At 37.1% G+C, this 18,241-nt stretch overlaps 1 protein-coding gene across 8 annotated transcripts in view; it reads left to right on the forward strand.

Annotated features, from left to right (window-relative positions):
• Nucleotides 1-18,241, forward strand: part of EMSY (EMSY transcriptional repressor, BRCA2 interacting) — an 80,055-nt gene that overhangs the window by 22,267 nt on the left and 39,547 nt on the right. For all 8 annotated transcript variants that reach the window (XM_079786945.1, XM_079786948.1, XM_079786947.1 and 5 more), the window contains 3 exons: nucleotides 7,121-7,397; nucleotides 10,107-10,361; nucleotides 16,644-16,793. In XM_079786945.1, coding sequence (XP_079643071.1) covers nucleotides 7,121-7,397; nucleotides 10,107-10,361; nucleotides 16,644-16,793 — 682 coding nt within the window. The remainder of the gene's footprint in view (nucleotides 1-7,120; nucleotides 7,398-10,106; nucleotides 10,362-16,643; nucleotides 16,794-18,241) is intronic.

The raw sequence follows: 18,241 nt of genomic DNA on the forward strand, positions 1-18,241 counted from the left end.
CAAATAAATAAGTTTGTATGAAAAGAAACTCCAGTTTTTTATTCTACTGCCGTGCTTTGTAAAATCTGGGGTATTTAAAAAATTAAATCCCGAGTAGAATAAAGGAATCGAGAAAAAAGCAAGCGAGTGCAAAGGGTTAATATCTGTGACTGTGGGAAAACTAAACTCTAGACCTAAGTTTTCTTATTGTAGAATAGGGAAAATAATATATCCATTTTATAGGATTTTGGGGGTATAAATAAGTGAGATGATAAATGTAAAACTGTTAGAATAAAGTCTACCACATAATTAATGTTTTATAAGTATTATTTTTCTTTATTCTTTAACTTTATCCTTCACTACTTTATGGAAATTTTTATTTTTGCTCTCATACTTTAAATTTCTGGTAATTCCTTTTTATACTCTGAAAGTTCCTTTTTTAAAAAAATACAGCATCCTGCTCTTTTATATAATCACTATATTCTCTTATGATAGCTCAGGATAATTTTTGATGTTTTCTCTTTTACCTGTAAGTTCCTTTTATCTGTTTGTTTTGATCTCTCATATCAGAGTTTTCTTAAATGCTGGCTATTTATTATATGTGAAAGTGGGCATTAAAAAGCTGACAGAAAATTCTGTGTATAGAGTGGCTGGTGACTTTCTTTGTAGGTTGACATAGCTGGTTGACTATCCCTTTACCTCCATTAAGCTGTCACTCTAATTTGGGGCTTTTTCAGGGACTGGTCAGTTTCCTCAGAGGAGAATCTTCCAGTTTCCTACCTAGAGCAGTAAATCTTTCTGCCCTTATTTTGAAAGTAAATGGAGAGAGAGGGCTGGATAACCCCATCATTAAGTATATAAACTTTATCTCTCTGTTTTCAACATAGCACCCACTCCACTCAGTTTCCTCAGAGGAGAATCTTCCAGTTTCCTACATAGAACAGTAAATCTTGGTGTCATCAAATTCCCTTGGATTTAGTCTTTCTTTAGGATGGGGGAGGATAACTGGGGATCTAAATGCTGTTTAAACAGACTTTCAGCTAATTTTTTTCTCTCTAGTTCTACTTTTATCCCCACTTCAGAAGTATTTTGTGCTCTCAGTTGCTGAGTCTTTCTGGGGTTCTCTGATGCAAGTTGTCTTGTTTTTGTTCTGTTTGCTGTCTTAGGTTTTCACTTTCTTGGGAATGCTTGATCAATTATTGCTTGTCTGTTTTCCAGTTTCCAAAAGTTTTATAGCTATTGTCTCCTTTCCATTTTGACTTTCCAGGTTTATGTTGCTCTTTCCTTTAAAAAAAATCTGTTCATACTGTTAGAGGAATTTGGGAGAGAGAGTGGAGGTAAATTTTTGTGTTCAATGTGTGATCTTCCCACTTTCAATCTTCAGATACATTATAATTTTCATTTAAAGAATCTCCTTGAGTTTTCTAGAAGGATACCATTAGATAATATATAAAAAATATCATTTTCTTAATAAAGTAGAAGTGATAATGAGTTGATCTGTGGAATTATAATTCTATTTTCCATCTTAGAATGAGGCATTATGGTGTAGTGTTAAAATCAAACAAGGATTTTTCTAGGTAAGGAGGCCTGGGATGGAACCCCAGTTCTTTCAGTTTGATCTAAGATAAATTAGTCTTTTTAAATCTCTTTACCCATTTGTGAGTTGAGAATAATGCCAGTCTTAAAAAATTATTGTGAGGATTAAACGAGATTGGGTATTTTAAAGTACAACATCATGTGTGTACTCAAAAATGTTAGCTCCTTTCCAATGCAGTTATTTTATGGAAAGCAGTGTTTTATTTGCACCATTGTGAGTGAGTTGTTTCAAGTAACTGAACTCATCAATTAATTGAAGCTTACCCCTTAATATATAGAAATTGACTATTTTTGATGACTTCTTAAAAGTTACACTGAACATAAATTTTGCATTTGTAATTTGATGTCTCCAAGGTAGTCTTTTTGAATATCATTTTTTATATATTATTATAATATAATTATTGCTTTCTGGGCTAGCCCTATAGTATGTGGCAATGTATTATAACTTTTTTACTGACTTCTTTGCTAGATCTTATTTTATCAGTAATCCTTCTCTCCCCTACCTTCTCTCCTACTTTCTAAATTTGAGTAATAGTGTAGCAAAGTTATAGCTAAAAGAGCACCTACCTCCTATCCATGCCTTTCTATTTCCTTATGTTTTATTTTTATTTATTATGCTTATAACTAGTTGACATCATATTACATATTTGTTTATTTCCTATTAGAGTAGAAATTGCTAAGAGTAGAGATTTTGTCTTACTCATCACTGTATTCTTCAGTGGTTAGAATAGTGTCTGGGATGTAGTAGGTGTTAATATTTGTTGAATGAGTGAATGAATGAATGAATGATTAAATAGATTTGGTTCCAGTACTGGCTTTATCACTATTCTTGAACCTCAGATTGCTATAAAACAAAGTTAATGACAGTACTTACTTCCTAGAGTTATCATGATAATTAAATGAGATGATTCATGGAAAGTGCTTTACATAGTGCATATGTTGAATTTTCAGTAAATGTCACCTAACATTATTAACCTTTCAATCTTCTTTGGTAGACCTATATAACTATACTTGTAATAGATGGAGGTTTGCTTGTAAGTAAAGTTGGTGAACTTTTTTTTTAAATTTAGTGACTTTATTTTTTTTCTTTCTGACTTATGAAAATGGATAGTTGAGGTCATTACAGTTGTGATGTTTATAAGAGGGCATATTTATCTCCAAAGTCATATATGAGTCATACCATGAGATTTCAGGCTCAGAACTTTAGATTTGTTCTACTGTGTTTAAAAAATAAACATTTAAAACAAATTATGTTAAAAATAAGATTCATTGATTCCTCAAATATTTATTATTTACTGTGTTCCAGATGCAAAACTACTCTTACTTCATGTACACTCAGTACCATTAGTTTTATTATTTCTTGGACAAGCTGAGTATGGGTAGGACTAATAGATATTGTTGGTTTTTTTGTTTTCATTTTGCTGGGTAGATGGATTTTTTTTGAAAACTTTGTAAGGCTGTTGACATTATTGTATTCACCTTGGATTTCTCACAAATCCTATGTAAGTCAACTTAGGAATTATTTTAGGTAAAGTGACTTTTACATTAAATATAATTATTTATGATTTTGTGGACTTGATTCAAATTCTAATAGGTCATATATTTTCAGGATAGACAAACTTCCACCTATGTTAATGTGGTGCCATCATTTTAAGTATAACATTGTATAGCACTTAATATAAACAAAGCAACAGAATATAGCTTTATGCTTTCATGTGCTTGATTTATATTTTTCATTTTATCCTTAGGGTGCAAGTCCCAGCACTCTTAAGGAGTTTTTGTGAGTGCTAGAAGGTCAGTAATTTGAATTATGGCCTGAATAAACACTGTTTGGTTCACTTGGTTTCAAAATCCCTTTATTTTCCCTGTTGTAATAAGTAACTTTAAAGTACAAGTAAATTTTCTTCAAGGTGGATCTCTAATTTTGAATAATCCCTTTTCAGATAAAAAAATCAACCTGAAGACTGAAATTTCAAATATGTTTTATCTTTGTATCTATAACCTAAAACATGCTCTTAAAGACTCCAGATTTATTTTGCTGAAATTATGTTGTCTTAATGTTAGAAGCCTACATTCATATTCCAATTCTGAAATTGCAAATATTTGACACAAGTGTGAATGCTTCTCCTTCCCTTGCCCATGACTGACATTGCAAATTAACTGTGTCATACTTTCTTGCCAAACCTTGGCAAATCCTCATCTGTGCCACAGAGTCCTTATATAAACACTGTGCTTGAGAAAGCTTACTACTATTAGTTCAGAATTGGCAAATGTGAAACCTAATTGCCATTACTACGCTAATTGGTTTGGCTGTGTTAGTAGCTATGTGAATTCTTTGAATATACAGGGGTATCAGAATTTTGGAAAAAGCTATCTAAAATTTTTTAATGTAACAAAATTAAGTACATTTTATTTCCAGATTGATTTGGTTTATAACACCTTTGCTGATATCCTATTAACACTTATTAAGTAGTAATAATAAGCTACTAAAAAGTACCATTTGTTGACTGCCAAATATTGACCATCTGCTATGTGCCTAGCACTATGTTAGATGCTTCACATCATTATCTCATTTAATCCTTGTAATAATTTGCAAGGTAGGTATTATTATCCCTATTTTATAGATAAAAGTTGGAGCACAGAGATTTGAAACGTGTCCAGGGGTCACTATTTGTCAGTGGCAGTGCAGGGGTAAGCTCAGGTTCTTTTGACTCTTAAGTTTCTGGTCTTTTTACCATATTAGTCTACTTCTTCTCAGTTTACATAACGGCTGATGGTTGTTTTTGTAATAACTATGTAGGTATTTGCTGATCAAGTCTATATAGAAGTATGCTGGTCATGATGTGTATTTGTCTCTTGAGTCCTTAAAGTAATGGACATGTACTAATTCTCTATAACACTTGAAATATATATAATAGAGATTTAGCCAAAGCTTCTTTGAGATGTAGGTATTGAGTATAGACATACTCAGTAAATTTTGACTAACTGATTTAACTTCAGGCCTTCTTTAGGATTGATATAAAAATGAAAACGAATCTCTTCCTTAAATTCTTTGGATTTTTCAAAACAATTTTTCTGCCCTTGGTACAAGAAATGTTGGTAAAAGAGGAAAAAGACATTCAGCTCTGTTTTGGGTATCACTATACCACCATGACACCAAGGATAAAACTGTAATACTACAGATTTGTAAATGATTTTTGTGTTCTCAACTGTAAAATAGGGATAATAATAGTATCTGCGTCATAGGATTGTTGAGAGATTTAAATAAGCCAATGCATATTAGCGCTAGGAGCTAATCTTGATTTTTTTTCCTTTAACCTGACCATTTCCATACATCAAGTCCTATTTACTTTACCTCTCGAAATAATCTGAAACTGCTCACTTCTCTTTATTTCCACTAACACCCCAGTTCAAGCAGCCTCTATCATTGTCTGGTCTACTGCAATAGCTTCTTTACTAGCTTCACTGCTTCCACTCTTGCATCTTATCACATAGCAGCTAGAGTCATCTTTTAAAATAAAAATCAAGTTTTGTTGTAAAACCATCCCATGGTTTCCCATTATACTTAGTATACAATTTAAATTCTTTACTCTGGCTTACAAGTTTGATCTGATCTCTGCTTATTTTTCCACCTCTCCTTGCTCTATATGGTTTTGTTCCAGTGGCTTGCTTTCTGTTTATAACTACATTGAGCTAATTCCCACCTTAGGACCTTTGCTCTATCCTGTTCTCTTTGAAATGCTTTGTCCCTATGCCATTTAGAGTTTTTAGCTATACTGCTACACTTGAAGTCTCTTTCTTGCCCCCTGCCCCCTCCCTTTTTTTTTCTCTGTTCTCTGTATCCACCTATGAGCAACTCCTGTTGTTTTCTCCTTTAAATATATTCAGAATCTGTTCACTTTTCACTATTTCTACCATGAACACTTTGGTCATCATCATCTCTGTTTATTGCAGGAGGCTCTTAATTTTTCTCCCTGTTTCTATGTTTCTACTATCTCTGCTCTACTATACTTTTCACCTAGCAGATAGAGTAATGTTTTCTTTAAAAAAAAAAACCACACAACTTTATTTTTTGCCCGGGCCAGGTGGCTCAATTGGTTGGAGCGTCATCCCATATACCACATGATTGTGGGTTTGATTCCTGGTCAGGGCACATACCTAGGTTGTAGAGTATGTACAGGAGGTAGCCGGTCGATGTTTCACACCTCTCTTTCTCTCCCCCGCCTCCCCTCTTCCTCTCTCTCTAAAAATCAATAGAACATAACCTCGGGTGAGGATTAAAAGTAAGATAAAAATAAAAAGTAGTTTAATTTTTAAATAGTTTTAGATTTAGAGAAAACTTGAGAAAATAGTACAGAGAGTTCTCATATACCTTGCACTAAGTTTCCATTATTTTTAACATTTTATATTAGTATGGTACATTTGTTAAAATTAATGAACCAATATCAATGCACTGATATTAACTAAAGTCCATGGTTTATTCACATTTTTTTTGGAGTTTTTAACCTATTGTCATTTTCTGTTTCAGGATACCTTATTGTGTGTCGTCTTAGGCTCCTCTTGGCTGTGAAAGTTTCTCAGACTTTCCTTATGTCTAATGACCTTGACAGTTTTGAGGAGTAGTAGTCAAGTGCTTTGTAGGATGTCCCACTATTGCAATTTGTCTAATGTTTCCTCATGATTAGTCAAGGTTTATGGATTTTTAGAAGGAAGGCCACAGATACAAAGTGCCATTTTCATCATATCAGATCAAGGGTATTTACTGTCAACATGATCTTATATCATCTAGTCCTCCATTACTTCTCTGAATCTGTCTCCTACTATGCTCTACCTTATAAATTCCAATCCTATTTATTAGGTCCTTGAAGTTTCTTGAACATACCAAGTTTGCTTCTGCCTCAGGGCCCCTGTGTTTACTGCTCCCTATGCCATTAGATACTCTTCCTCTAAGTAGCAACATGCTTCTTACCCCTTCGTTGCTTACTTCTAGTTTCTGTTCAAATGTCACCTTATCATAGAGGTCATCATTAAATATTAGATAAAAAGTCATAAAGCACTCCATTATCTTTTATGTCCTATCTTGCTTTATTGTCTCTTCCAACGTGACATGAATTTTTTCTTTGTTTATTATTATTCTCTCCCCACTAGAATGTAGTTCCATGAAGTACAAACTTTGTTTTGTTTATCCCACTATCCCTAGCATCTAGAATCATGCCTGGCACATAGTAGATGCTCAACAAATATTTACAAATGAATGACTATTCAAATTACTTTCTAGAAAGATTGTGCCAATATATATTTCCTAAACATTATGTTAACATTCTTACTTTACTGTGTCTTGAACAGCATTGCATGTTGTCTTTAAAAATATTTGGTTGGTAAACATTTTTCGTTTAAATATTTTTAGTTGTGTATTTATCTCTGTTAAATTGTTTCTTCATACTTTGTGTTTCATAAGCTATTTTTGAGTTATATATATCGGCAAGTCTAAATACATTTAGTAGTATAGCAGGTATATGAAAATAACTTATTTTTCGTTTCTTAGGTTATTATAGTGACCACATCACCAAGTTCAACCTTCGTGCCCAATATTCTCTCCAAATCCCATAACTATGCAGCAGTCACTAAGCTTGTACCAACATCAGTAATTGCTTCCACAACCCAGAAGCCACCGGTGGTTATAACTGCTTCACAGTCCTCTCTGGTCAGTAGTAGCAGCAGTGGCAGCAGCAGTTCTACACCTTCACCCATCCCTAATACAGTTGCAGTAACAGCTGTGGTATCTTCCACACCATCTGTGGTCATGTCAACAGTAGCACAAGGTGAGTGGTAATTCAACATGTAATTCTATTCCTGTGTTATATGGGAATTTTGAAGAGAACTCTTTATTTTTCTGCTTTGGGTCTGAAGGTCTCTCCTGTTTCATCACAGATTACCACTTTCCCTCTCCCAGTCTGAGAATGTCAAGATAGTAGATTACTCAGTTTTCTTATATTAATATACTTCAAGATTTTTAAAATTCACATGCATAGTATCTAATCACCAAGGTAATTAACATTCCCCAACTGTAGGTTAAATCTTGTCACAACAAATTTCAAAGGCGTATACAAATATCTTTAATATAGTGGAATTTTCAAATGAGGAACTTGAAATTACTTTACTATAGGTTCTTTATAGGCACTCAGTTTGTAATTATGTACTCAGAGATATCAAGTATGTAACCTCTTCAAAATAAGTTACCCAATGATAAAAAGTAGGGGGAAGAGTATGATTTCAAGGACATGCCATTTGCCTTTTTTCAATATCCTAAATTTTTCTGTGTGGGTGGTAATGGGAGATATTGAGAGGAACTGAGGCTGACCTGAAGGACAATTGCTTCTTTATAGCAGAGGAAAGGAAATGTGGAAACATCAATTTTCTGTTAGCTTAAATCAGTTTAGATATCTTCTATATTTTTATATTCCTCCCAGAGGAAAGGTGAATAGCACACTGTTAAGAAATTTTTATTTTGTGGGGTTGGTAAGTCTTAAGATGGGGATCAGAGAAGTATTTATTATATAGAATTCATACCCATGGTGTAATCTATGAAAAAGGAGCATAGAAGCAACATAGGACAGAACTTAATATTCTTTTTTATTGGATTTTACTTGAATAATGTATAGCTCAAGATAGACTGAGACTGGGAAATATAGTTTATGAACTAGTAGCAAATGCAAGCAGTTGAGTAGAAAAATAGTGTTTTTCATAATTGCTTTAATCATGTTTAGTGTGTTCTATATAACTCTGTTAGAAAGGAAGAGGTTACATAGATGTAGTGTGGTCAGTATTCCTTCTCTATAGCCCTAATAGAATGTGAGAGCATCTGTTATTATTTTTCTGGCTCTAATACTCAATTAATGTCTCAATCAATAACAAGAAATAGCAGGCTTGAAATTTTCTTTTATTTGTTACCTTAACTGATTTTTAAAAAAGTCGTTCCAACTTTTCTATTTGTGCAGTAGTAAACTATAATATAGCATTATTAAAAATAGAAATAATTTTATATAAAAAGTATTTAAAATGCTGGTTGTAAACATGATCTAAATTCATCATTTCAAAATTTGAAGGTGAGAGAAGCAAAGGCCACTTGTCTGCTCACCTGACCCTATATCAAAACTCTTATCCATTGACAGTTTTTTTCCCTTCTAGTCCTCATTACAGTTTGCTAAAGTTTTACTATATCAGAAAGGTTACTGTTCTTCCAAGTTTTTATTTGAGATAAGAGGGGTATTCTTCTTGGTTACTAACGAAATACCTTTAGACAAAATGAATATTCCATGCTTCTGTTTTCATTCTTAATTTTCTCCAGCTACCCTCTGAAGTTCTTGGGAACTTAGGACTTCCCTATTTTCTTCTTTTCTTCTTGCATCCTGTATCTCTCTGTGAGCCTTAAGTAGTTAGTTACAGGGGAGCTGGACAAGACGTCTCAGAGATTTCTCATGAATTCACTGGAATTCAGTAGAACATGAGGGATATAAAAGTATCTGAATGTAGATATTGAAGAAAACTGTATGATGATTTGAGTTTCTGTTTGAGATATTTAATTTTTATATTATTCTAAGAAATTAAGGCATCTTCTTTTTAAAAAGGTAAAATTTAATGGGATGATAATATACAGACTGTAGTTGTGATTCTGACTACAGAGCTTCTGTAGCCCCTGTGTGAGTATCTGGGGGACAAATGATTATTTAATGACCCAGTTAGAGTTCTTAAGAAATGACTTTAATTTATAGATTATTATAAAGAAAAGCTACTTTGTCCTGCTAAATAATTCAAAAGATAAATGTTTCATTGTGAATTATTTTATTTAAAAATATTTTTACTGTTTGTTTTTTTTTAGAGAGAAGCAGGAAGAGGGAGAGAGAAAGAGAAACATGGATGTGAGAGCGGAACATCAATTGGCTGCCTCCTGCATACCCCGTACTGGTGGGAGTGGGGTGGAGATTACGGCGGATTGAGCCCACAACCTGGGCATGTGCCCTGACTGGGAATCAAACCAGCAACCTTTTGGTGCATGGAATGACACCCAACTAACAGAACCACACCAGCCAGGGCAGTTATTTTATTTCATGCCATGTTTAAATTGGCTCACTAGAACCTAAAAAGAAATGTATTAGAAATAAGATTTAAAACTTAGTTTACTTTGCTTTTATATTACATTAAGAACTTATATTTTCTAATGGAAAATCTGTTGAGAAACAAGTTTGAGAATATTCTGCTTGATATTTTTGTTTCTTTTGTGTTAACTCGTCACCAAGGGAAATCATTGTGTGTTTTTTGAGAGTGAGAGCAATGATGCCTCCTCCCTTGCAGCTTTTGGGGATTAGATATCTAATATGTAAAATATCACACATTATATCTGACATACAATGGGTGCTTAATAAATTATTGCTTTTATTGATTTACCTAGTTTGTGTTATCTACTACAATAACCAGAAGTAACCTTAATTATGCTTTACTATTGAATTTTCTTTTTCCTCACTCTTCTACAGGTGTATCTACATCAGCAATCAAAATGGCATCAACCAGACTTCCTTCCCCCAAAAGCTTAGTGGGTACCCCAACTCAGATTCTTGCACAGTTTCCTAAACAGCATCAACAGTCTCCTAAGCAACAGTTACATCAAGTGCAGCAACAGACACAGCAACAGGTGGCTCAGCCTTCTTCAGTATCTCATCAGCAGCAGCCTCAGCAGTCTCCTTTGCCACCTGGTATTAAGCCTACAATTCAAATCAAACAGGAGTCAGGTAAATGGGAAATGTTTACAAGATATAATCCTTCTCTAATCACCAGCTCTCAGAATACCACTAATATATATGGATTTACTTCTATATATAGTTTCCTCAATTACCAGATTTTTAAATTCCAAAATGTATTTTGAGACTCTCTTGTTGGAAATACCTATACAGAAAGAACTGGAGCTTGGGAATAGAAAAGGAATAAAAAGCAGTTTGCACAGCAGGAAGAGGTTTTTTGTTGTTATTTTTTCAATGAACTCTCAAGAGAGATAAAGAATGCTGAGGAAATAAACCCAGATTTTAGAATTATACTCTGGAACCTGTTGGGGTCATGGGAAGTGAACACTTGAAAAATTAGTCTGGTGAATTGTGTGTTAGAGGGAAGTTCATATTTATGAATAATATGACATAAAATTTTCAAGCACAGAAGAGGTGCTAAGATTATAGACTACTAGAGGCCTGGTGCACGAATTTGTGCTCGGGTGAGGTCTGGCTGGCCCACCCCAATCAGGGCCGATCAGGCTGGGCCGGTTGTGGGGAGGGGCCGCAGGCGGATGGCCATCCGGCCCTGCTCCCAATTGGGATAAGGGGGGCGAGGCTGTGGATGGTTGGCCGGCCAACCTCGCCCCCTGGTTGAACTCCTGGGAAGACAATTTGCATATTAGCCTTTTATTATATAGGATCATGTACAATGAAGAAGTTTGTGGTTTGTGGAATAACAATTTAGCAGTTTATTGAAAGCTTCTCCAGCACAATGGGAACTCAGAGGTAGGAGTCAATTACTATAAATTGTCAAATCATAAAAGTATTGAATAGAAAGGCAGGTAGGATGGAGGCTGAGTCACAGGAAAATTAAAAAAGCCTCTTAACATACTTAATACCTTTAAAAGGAAAGAAAATAGATGTTTTTTCTCTAATGAATCTGGACTTTATTTGGTGATAGAACAGTAATTTGGAGGATACTGACATTTTCTATTTTATTTTGTTTTTTTTTGATAGGAACATTTATTGTTTTGAGATAACTGCTGTATAACATTGTATTAGTTTTAGGTGTACAACATAATGATTTGTTATATGTATATTAGGGTAGGCAAAAGTAGATTTACAATTGTGAGTATGCAAAACTCAGTTTATTCTTGTATTATTTTCCATTTGAACTACTGTAGACCTCCTTTTCCCTATCCCTGAATATTTTAAAGTGGTTAGTTAACATCTATCACACACATAGTTACAAACTTATTTTCTTATGATGATAACTTTTAATATCTACTTTCTTAGCAACTTTCAAATATACGATACAGTATTGTTTGCTATAGTCACAATGCTGCACATTACATCCCCAGGACTTATCCTATATAATAAAAGGCTAATATGCAAATTGACCAAACAGCTGAACGACTGTTTGTTGTGACGTGCACTGACCACTAGGGGGCAGACGCTCAACGTAGGAGCTGCCCCATGGTGGTCACTGTGCTCCCACAGGGGGAGCGCTGCTCAGCCAGAAGCTGGGCTCAAGGCTGGCCAGTGTAGCAGCGGTGGCAGGAGCCTCTCCCGCCTCCGAGGCAGTGCTAAGGACCCCTTGGGGGTGTTGAGCAGGCCTAAGCCGGCAGGTAGACATCCCCCGAGGGGTCCCAGACCGCGAGAGGGCGCAGGCCAGGCTGATGGACCGACACCCCCGCCCCCACCCCAGTGCATAAATGTCATGCACTGGGCCTCTAGTTTATGTTATAACTGGAAGTTTGTGCCTTTTACCACCTTCACCCATTTTAGCCAACCTCTCACCTCTTGCTTGTTCTCTTGTATCTGTGAGCTCTGTTAGTTTTGTTTTGTTTTAGATTCTATATATAAGTGAGATAATACAGTGTTTATGTTTCTCTGACTTATTTCACTTAACATAATGCCATTCATGTTGTAAATGGCAGGATTTCCTTCTTTCTCATGGCTGAATAATATTTCATGGTGTCTATATACCACATTTCTTTTTTAAAGTATTTTTAAAAAATTATGCAGATTTAATGTTTTAAGTATTTTCAAAATTTCCCACATTATTTTTCACCCACATATAAGCAAACCTTAAAGTAATGTGTGATGAAATCGGTGATGAAAGAGACAACTCGTGAGCGAGGATTATTCCCAGTTCATCACAGGCCTCAATCACAACCTTGTCAGTGGCAGAACCAGTGGGAGTAGTAATATATGCCACACCACTCCCTGAAAGGCAGGAAGGCTCAGAGCTGACAGAAACTTCACCAAGTTTGTCAAATCATTCCTTCTTCTCTGCCTTGGTTAATAATTCAGGGACTTCCTCACAGTGCTTTCCATGTTACTCAGTCTTCATCCTTGCTGATGGTTCCAGTACCATATTGATTGATGGCATTGGAGATTTCTCCTCTCTTCACTCTGGTGTTAAACTTCATTGAGAGCATTCATTCGCCTTATCTCCTTCAAGGCATGTGCAGTGTGTCCGAGACTGCTGTCCTGCCCTTCAATGCCAGTAACCTGATACTTGGAGTTAGACTGAGTGTATATTTCACAGCAATGGTGGCCATGAAGAGGTCTGTGAGCACACATTCTGGCAAATCTTTAATCTTGGTAAAATCATTGCTAAATAATGACACCATTATTTCTCTGGTTTAACAAAGACCAAAGAGAATTTGAACTTCATTTTCATCTGGATTGTAAGACTGATCATCTGAAGAACATAGTAGTTCCCACTTTTCTCTTTAGAAAGTATTTTTAAAGTCTCTTCATATCCTAGGGCTGTGGTCAGCAAACTGCGGCTTGCGAGCCACATGCGGCTCTTTGGCCCCTTGAATGTGACTCTTCCACAAAATACCATGCCCTGGGCGAGTCTATTTTGAAGAAGTGGCGTTAGAAGAAGTTTAAGCTTAAAAAATTTGGCTCTCAAAAGAAATTTCAATCGTTGTACTGTTGATATTTGGCTCCGTTGACTAGTGAGTTTGCCGACCACTGTCCTAGGGCAACAATACCATCAGATATCTCTCTGGAGAAAATTTTGTTAGTAGGGACATCATATACTAGTATATCAGATAATGTAACAAAGCCACCAAAGGAAGACATCCTGTCATCCCCTCTTGCTTGTGCATATGCAGTTGATACAGGTGTTAGAGTTTTATACATGTTATAGACCATGCAGACTCTTCTGGATTTTCATATGGATGTAATAATATAATGTGTGGTTTTTTTGTGACTGGCTTTTTTCACTTAATATTATCAAGGTTCATATATATTATACTAGGTACTAGAGGCCCGGTGCACGAAATTCGTGTACGGGGGGGGGGGGGGGGTTGTCCCTCAGCCCAGCCTGCACCCTCTCCAATCTGGGACCCCTTGAGGGATGTCCGACCGCCCATTAGGCCCAATCCCAGTGGGACATCCCTCTCACAATCCAGGACTGCTGGCTCCCAACTGCTCGCCTGCCTCTGCCTGATTGCCCCTAACCGCTTCTGCCTGCCAGCCTGATCATCCCCTAACCCAGTGATGGCGAACCTATGACACGCGTGTCAGCATTGACACGCATAGCCATTTCTGATGACACGCGGCCGCTGAGGCGGCTGCATGCCGAGGATGAAACATTTGCTGCTCCTGAGGATGAAACATTTGCGAAATAATGTTTTTTTCCTCAAAGTGACACACTACCCGAGTTATGCTCAGTTTTTTGGTGAAGTTTGACACACCAAGCTCAAAAGGTTGCCCATCACTTCCCTAACCACTCCCTTGCCAGCCTGATCGATGCCTAACTGCTCCCCGGCTGGCCCGATTGCCCCTAACTGCCCTCCCCTGCCAGTCTGGTTGCCCCTAACTGTCCTTCCCTTCAGGCCTGGTTGCCCCCAACTGCCCTCCCCTGCAGGCCTTCCCCCCCCCCCCCCAACTGTCCTCCCCTGCAGGCCTGGTCTTCCCCCAACTGACCTCCCCTGCAGACCTGGTCCCCCCCAACTGCCCTCCCCTGCTGACCTGGTCTCCTCCAACTGCCCTCCTCTGCTGGCCCGGTCACCCCTAACTGCCCTCCCTGCTGGCCTGATTGCCCCAACTGCCCCACCTGCCGGCCTGATCGCCCCCAACTGCCCTCCCCTGCCGGCCTGCTTGCCCCCAACTGCCCCCCTGCCAGCCTGATCGCCCCCAACTGCCCCCCCGTGCCGGCCTGCTCGCCCCCAACTGCCCCCCCCGCCGGCCTGATCACCCCCAAATGCCCTCCCCTCCTGGCCTGATTGCCCCTAACTGCCTCTGCCTCTGCCCCGCCACCATGGCTTTGTCCGGAAGGATGTCCTGAAGGTTTCTCGGTCTAATTAGTATATTACCCTTTTATTAGTATAGATTAGTTTTGGGTGTACAGCTTAGTGGTTAGATAATCATATACTTTATGAAGTGTTCCCCTCAATATTTCCAGTACCTATCTGGCACCATATATATAGTTATTACAAAGTTACTGACTATATTCCCTATACTATACTTTACATATCTGTGACATTGTAATTACCTTCTTTTTAAAGGACTGTGGAATTATCCTGTGCAGCTCTGGGCCTTCTATTTTTTGGTGATGGAGGATGATCTCTTAAATATTTATTTTAAGGAAATTTGTCTATTTAGACATCTCTTTTCTGAGGTCAATTTTGATAAATAATATTTTTCTAGAAAATTATTTATTTCATCCAAATTTTCAATTTATCTGTAGGACTGAGCAAAGTAGTCTCTTATGATCCTTTTAAATTTTCCTCTGTGTTTATTTCTTTGGGAACTTCTTTTTATGTGCCTTAAGCATTGTTATTGTAATTCACCAATGAGATAATACTAAAAATAATTTTCCCCTCCAACTTCACTGTTTATGATTTATTATAATTAAGATTTCTTTACTTCTCTGATGATAATAATACTTTATTTATTGAATTCTTGTTATGTACTAGGCACTTTACAATTTTGATTTATTTAATCTTTACAATAGCCCTAGAAGGTATATAGTAGTAGTATATTTATTTCAAATGAGCAAACTGAGTCAGAGAGATTAAGTAATTTGCCTAATTATTCTTAGATGTCATAATTTTAACTTCTTTGTTGGCTATAAGAAGTTTAAAATTATTTAAGGCTATTAAATAAGTAGATTTATTGTTTTTCTAATGTCTCAATCTAATCACCATCCAAAAAAGTAATACAATTTTTAGTTGTCTACGGCAATACATTCAATCCCATGAAATTAAAGTCCTGGTGCAATACATTCAACTCCAGAATTATTTCAGTGAAGTTATGGAGGAAAAAATGTAACCAAAATTTTTCTTCCTCGGTTAACAATTGTTATTTAAAGTTGTAGTTAGCATGAAATTTTACATTTTACATTTGGAAAGGCAATGTAACAATTATATTATTTAAGTAAAATTTTTGAAAAATGTAAAAAAGAATCATAACCTCACCACCCTAATATTTTTATTTAATTTTTGCATATTGCCTTTAACTTCTTGTCCAAATGCATATTTTTATAGGTATAATAATAAAGTATCCTTTATTATGTATTTGACAAAGTGTACTATTAAAAATACTTTTAAAAAGATGTCAATTTAAAAATAAAGGTTCAAAAAGAAAATGTTCTTGCTCCTTTATAGTTTACAACAGCCTTTATAATTTTTAAAAAAAATATATTTTATTGAATTTTTACAGAGAGGAAGGGAGAGGGAGAGAGAGTTAGAAACATTGATGAGAGAGAAACACCGATCAGCTGCCTCCTGCACACCCTCTACTGGGGATGTGTCCGCAACCAAGGCACATGCCCTTGACTGGAATCGAACCCAGGACCCCTCAGGCTGAGGCTCTATCCACTGAGCCAAACCTGTCAGGGCAACAGCCTTTATAATTTAAGAGGTTAGAAAACTACTTGGTGCAGTTGGGAATATATAAAAGCTACATTAACATTTGTTTTTGACTTCTTATCCTAATCTTTCATACCCATCTGCATGAAACATTGTTTATTTGTCTATAAAAGTTCAGGCCAATGGCTGTTTGGTTTGAAAGCTCTTATATATCATAGATAAAGAAAACAATTGTTTTTCTTTAAGAATTCAATAGTTTCTATAATGTTTTAATTGTATTCTTGAATAAGAAATTAGGAATTTGAGAAACAGAAGTTGGTGAAGAGTTTTTATCCACATGAACTTTAAAGCTTCTCTTTAGTCAAGACGGAGTAAATGGAGTAAATGTTTATAACTACTGCCCTCTTGGCTTGGTATAAGGCACATGTATTTTTAAAAATAATTTGTACTGATATTTATCTTTCTTCTTTCAAAGGTGTTAAAATCATCACACAACAAGTTCAACCAAGTAAAATCTTACCCAAACCAGTGACAGCAACTCTGCCTACCAGTAGCAATTCCCCTATTATGGTGGTTAGTAGTAATGGTGCAATAATGACAACTAAGCTGGTAACCACTCCTACTGGTAAGTTTTCTTGAGCATTAGTTTATTTATTCAGTATATAGACATTGAGTAATTTCTCTGTGTTTGACACTGGGGTTACAGATATTATTGAGACAATTCTTCAAAGAGGCCTTTCTTGACTTCCCACTTCCCTCCAACTAAAAAAAGTTCTTTCTCTTTTTGTGGTATGGTCATCTATACTTTTCCTTCATAGTGCGTACTACAATTTCTATTTACTTAGCTACTGTTTGTTGATTTATTTAATATTTTTCACCTTTTTAGACCATAAGCTCCCATAAGGATAAGGGAAATAAGGGACCATGTCTGTTTTATTATATGTCCTATCTAATAAAAGAGTAATATGCAAATTGACCATCACTCCAACACACAAGATGGCTGCCCCCATGTGGACACAAGATGGCCGCCACAAGATGGCCAGCAGGGGAGGGCAGTTGGGAGGGATCAGGCCTGCAGGAGAGGGCAGTTGGGAGGGACCAGGCCTGCAAGGGAGGGCAGTTGGGGGCTATCAAGCCTCCAGGGGAGGGCAGTTAAGGGTGACCAGGCTGGCAGTGGAGGGAAGTTGGGGGGCGACTGGGCCTGCAGGGAAGGGCAGTTAGCAGGGGACCCAGGCCTGCAGGGGAGAGCAGTTGGGGGGACCAGGCCTGCAGGGGAGGGCAGTTGAGGGGGACCAGGCCTTCAGGGGAGGGCAGTTAGGGGCAATCAGGCTGGCAGGGGAGTGGTTAGGGGGTGATCAGGAAGGCAGGCAGGCGAGCAGTTGGGAGCCAGCAGTCCTGGATTGTGAGAGGGATGTCCGGCTGCCCATTTAGGCCCGATCCTACCGGACATCCCTCGAGGGGTCCCAGATTGGAGAGGGTGCAGGCTGGGCTGAGGGACACACACCCCCTTGCACGAATTTCATGCACCGGGCCTCTAGTATTTACATATATGTGTATATATATATATATACACACACACACACACACACACACACATATTTATATAAAGAGAGAGAGAGAGAGAGAGAGAGAGAGAGAACGTGCTATTCTGTTCTGTAAGTGGTTAGTAAGGATTTGTCGAGTGAATGAAAATGCAGTCCCAGTTCATAAGGATCTCATTTTAATGAGGTTGAGAATCTGTATTACATTATAGTGTAGTAAACATTCCTCAGACTGAGGGAGGCACAGGATGACATTGTGCCTAGATATGAGAGCAACCAGGCTATGCTCAAGGAAGTGACAGTGCAGAACATTTATTTGTTTGTTTATTTATTTATTTTTGTTAATCCTTACCAGAAGATATTTTTTCCATTGATGTTTTAGAGAGAGTAAAAGGGAGGGGAGGAGAGAGAGACATATTGATTGGTTGCCTCCCACATGTGCCCTGACCAGGGTCAGGGACCTGCAACCCAGGTATGTGCCCTTAACAGGGAATCAAACCCGAGACCTTTTGGTGCGTGGGCTGACACTAAC

Source organism: Cnephaeus nilssonii (genome assembly GCF_951640355.1).
Source record: "Cnephaeus nilssonii genome assembly, chromosome: 13".
NCBI classification, from domain to species: domain Eukaryota; kingdom Metazoa; phylum Chordata; class Mammalia; order Chiroptera; family Vespertilionidae; genus Cnephaeus; species Cnephaeus nilssonii.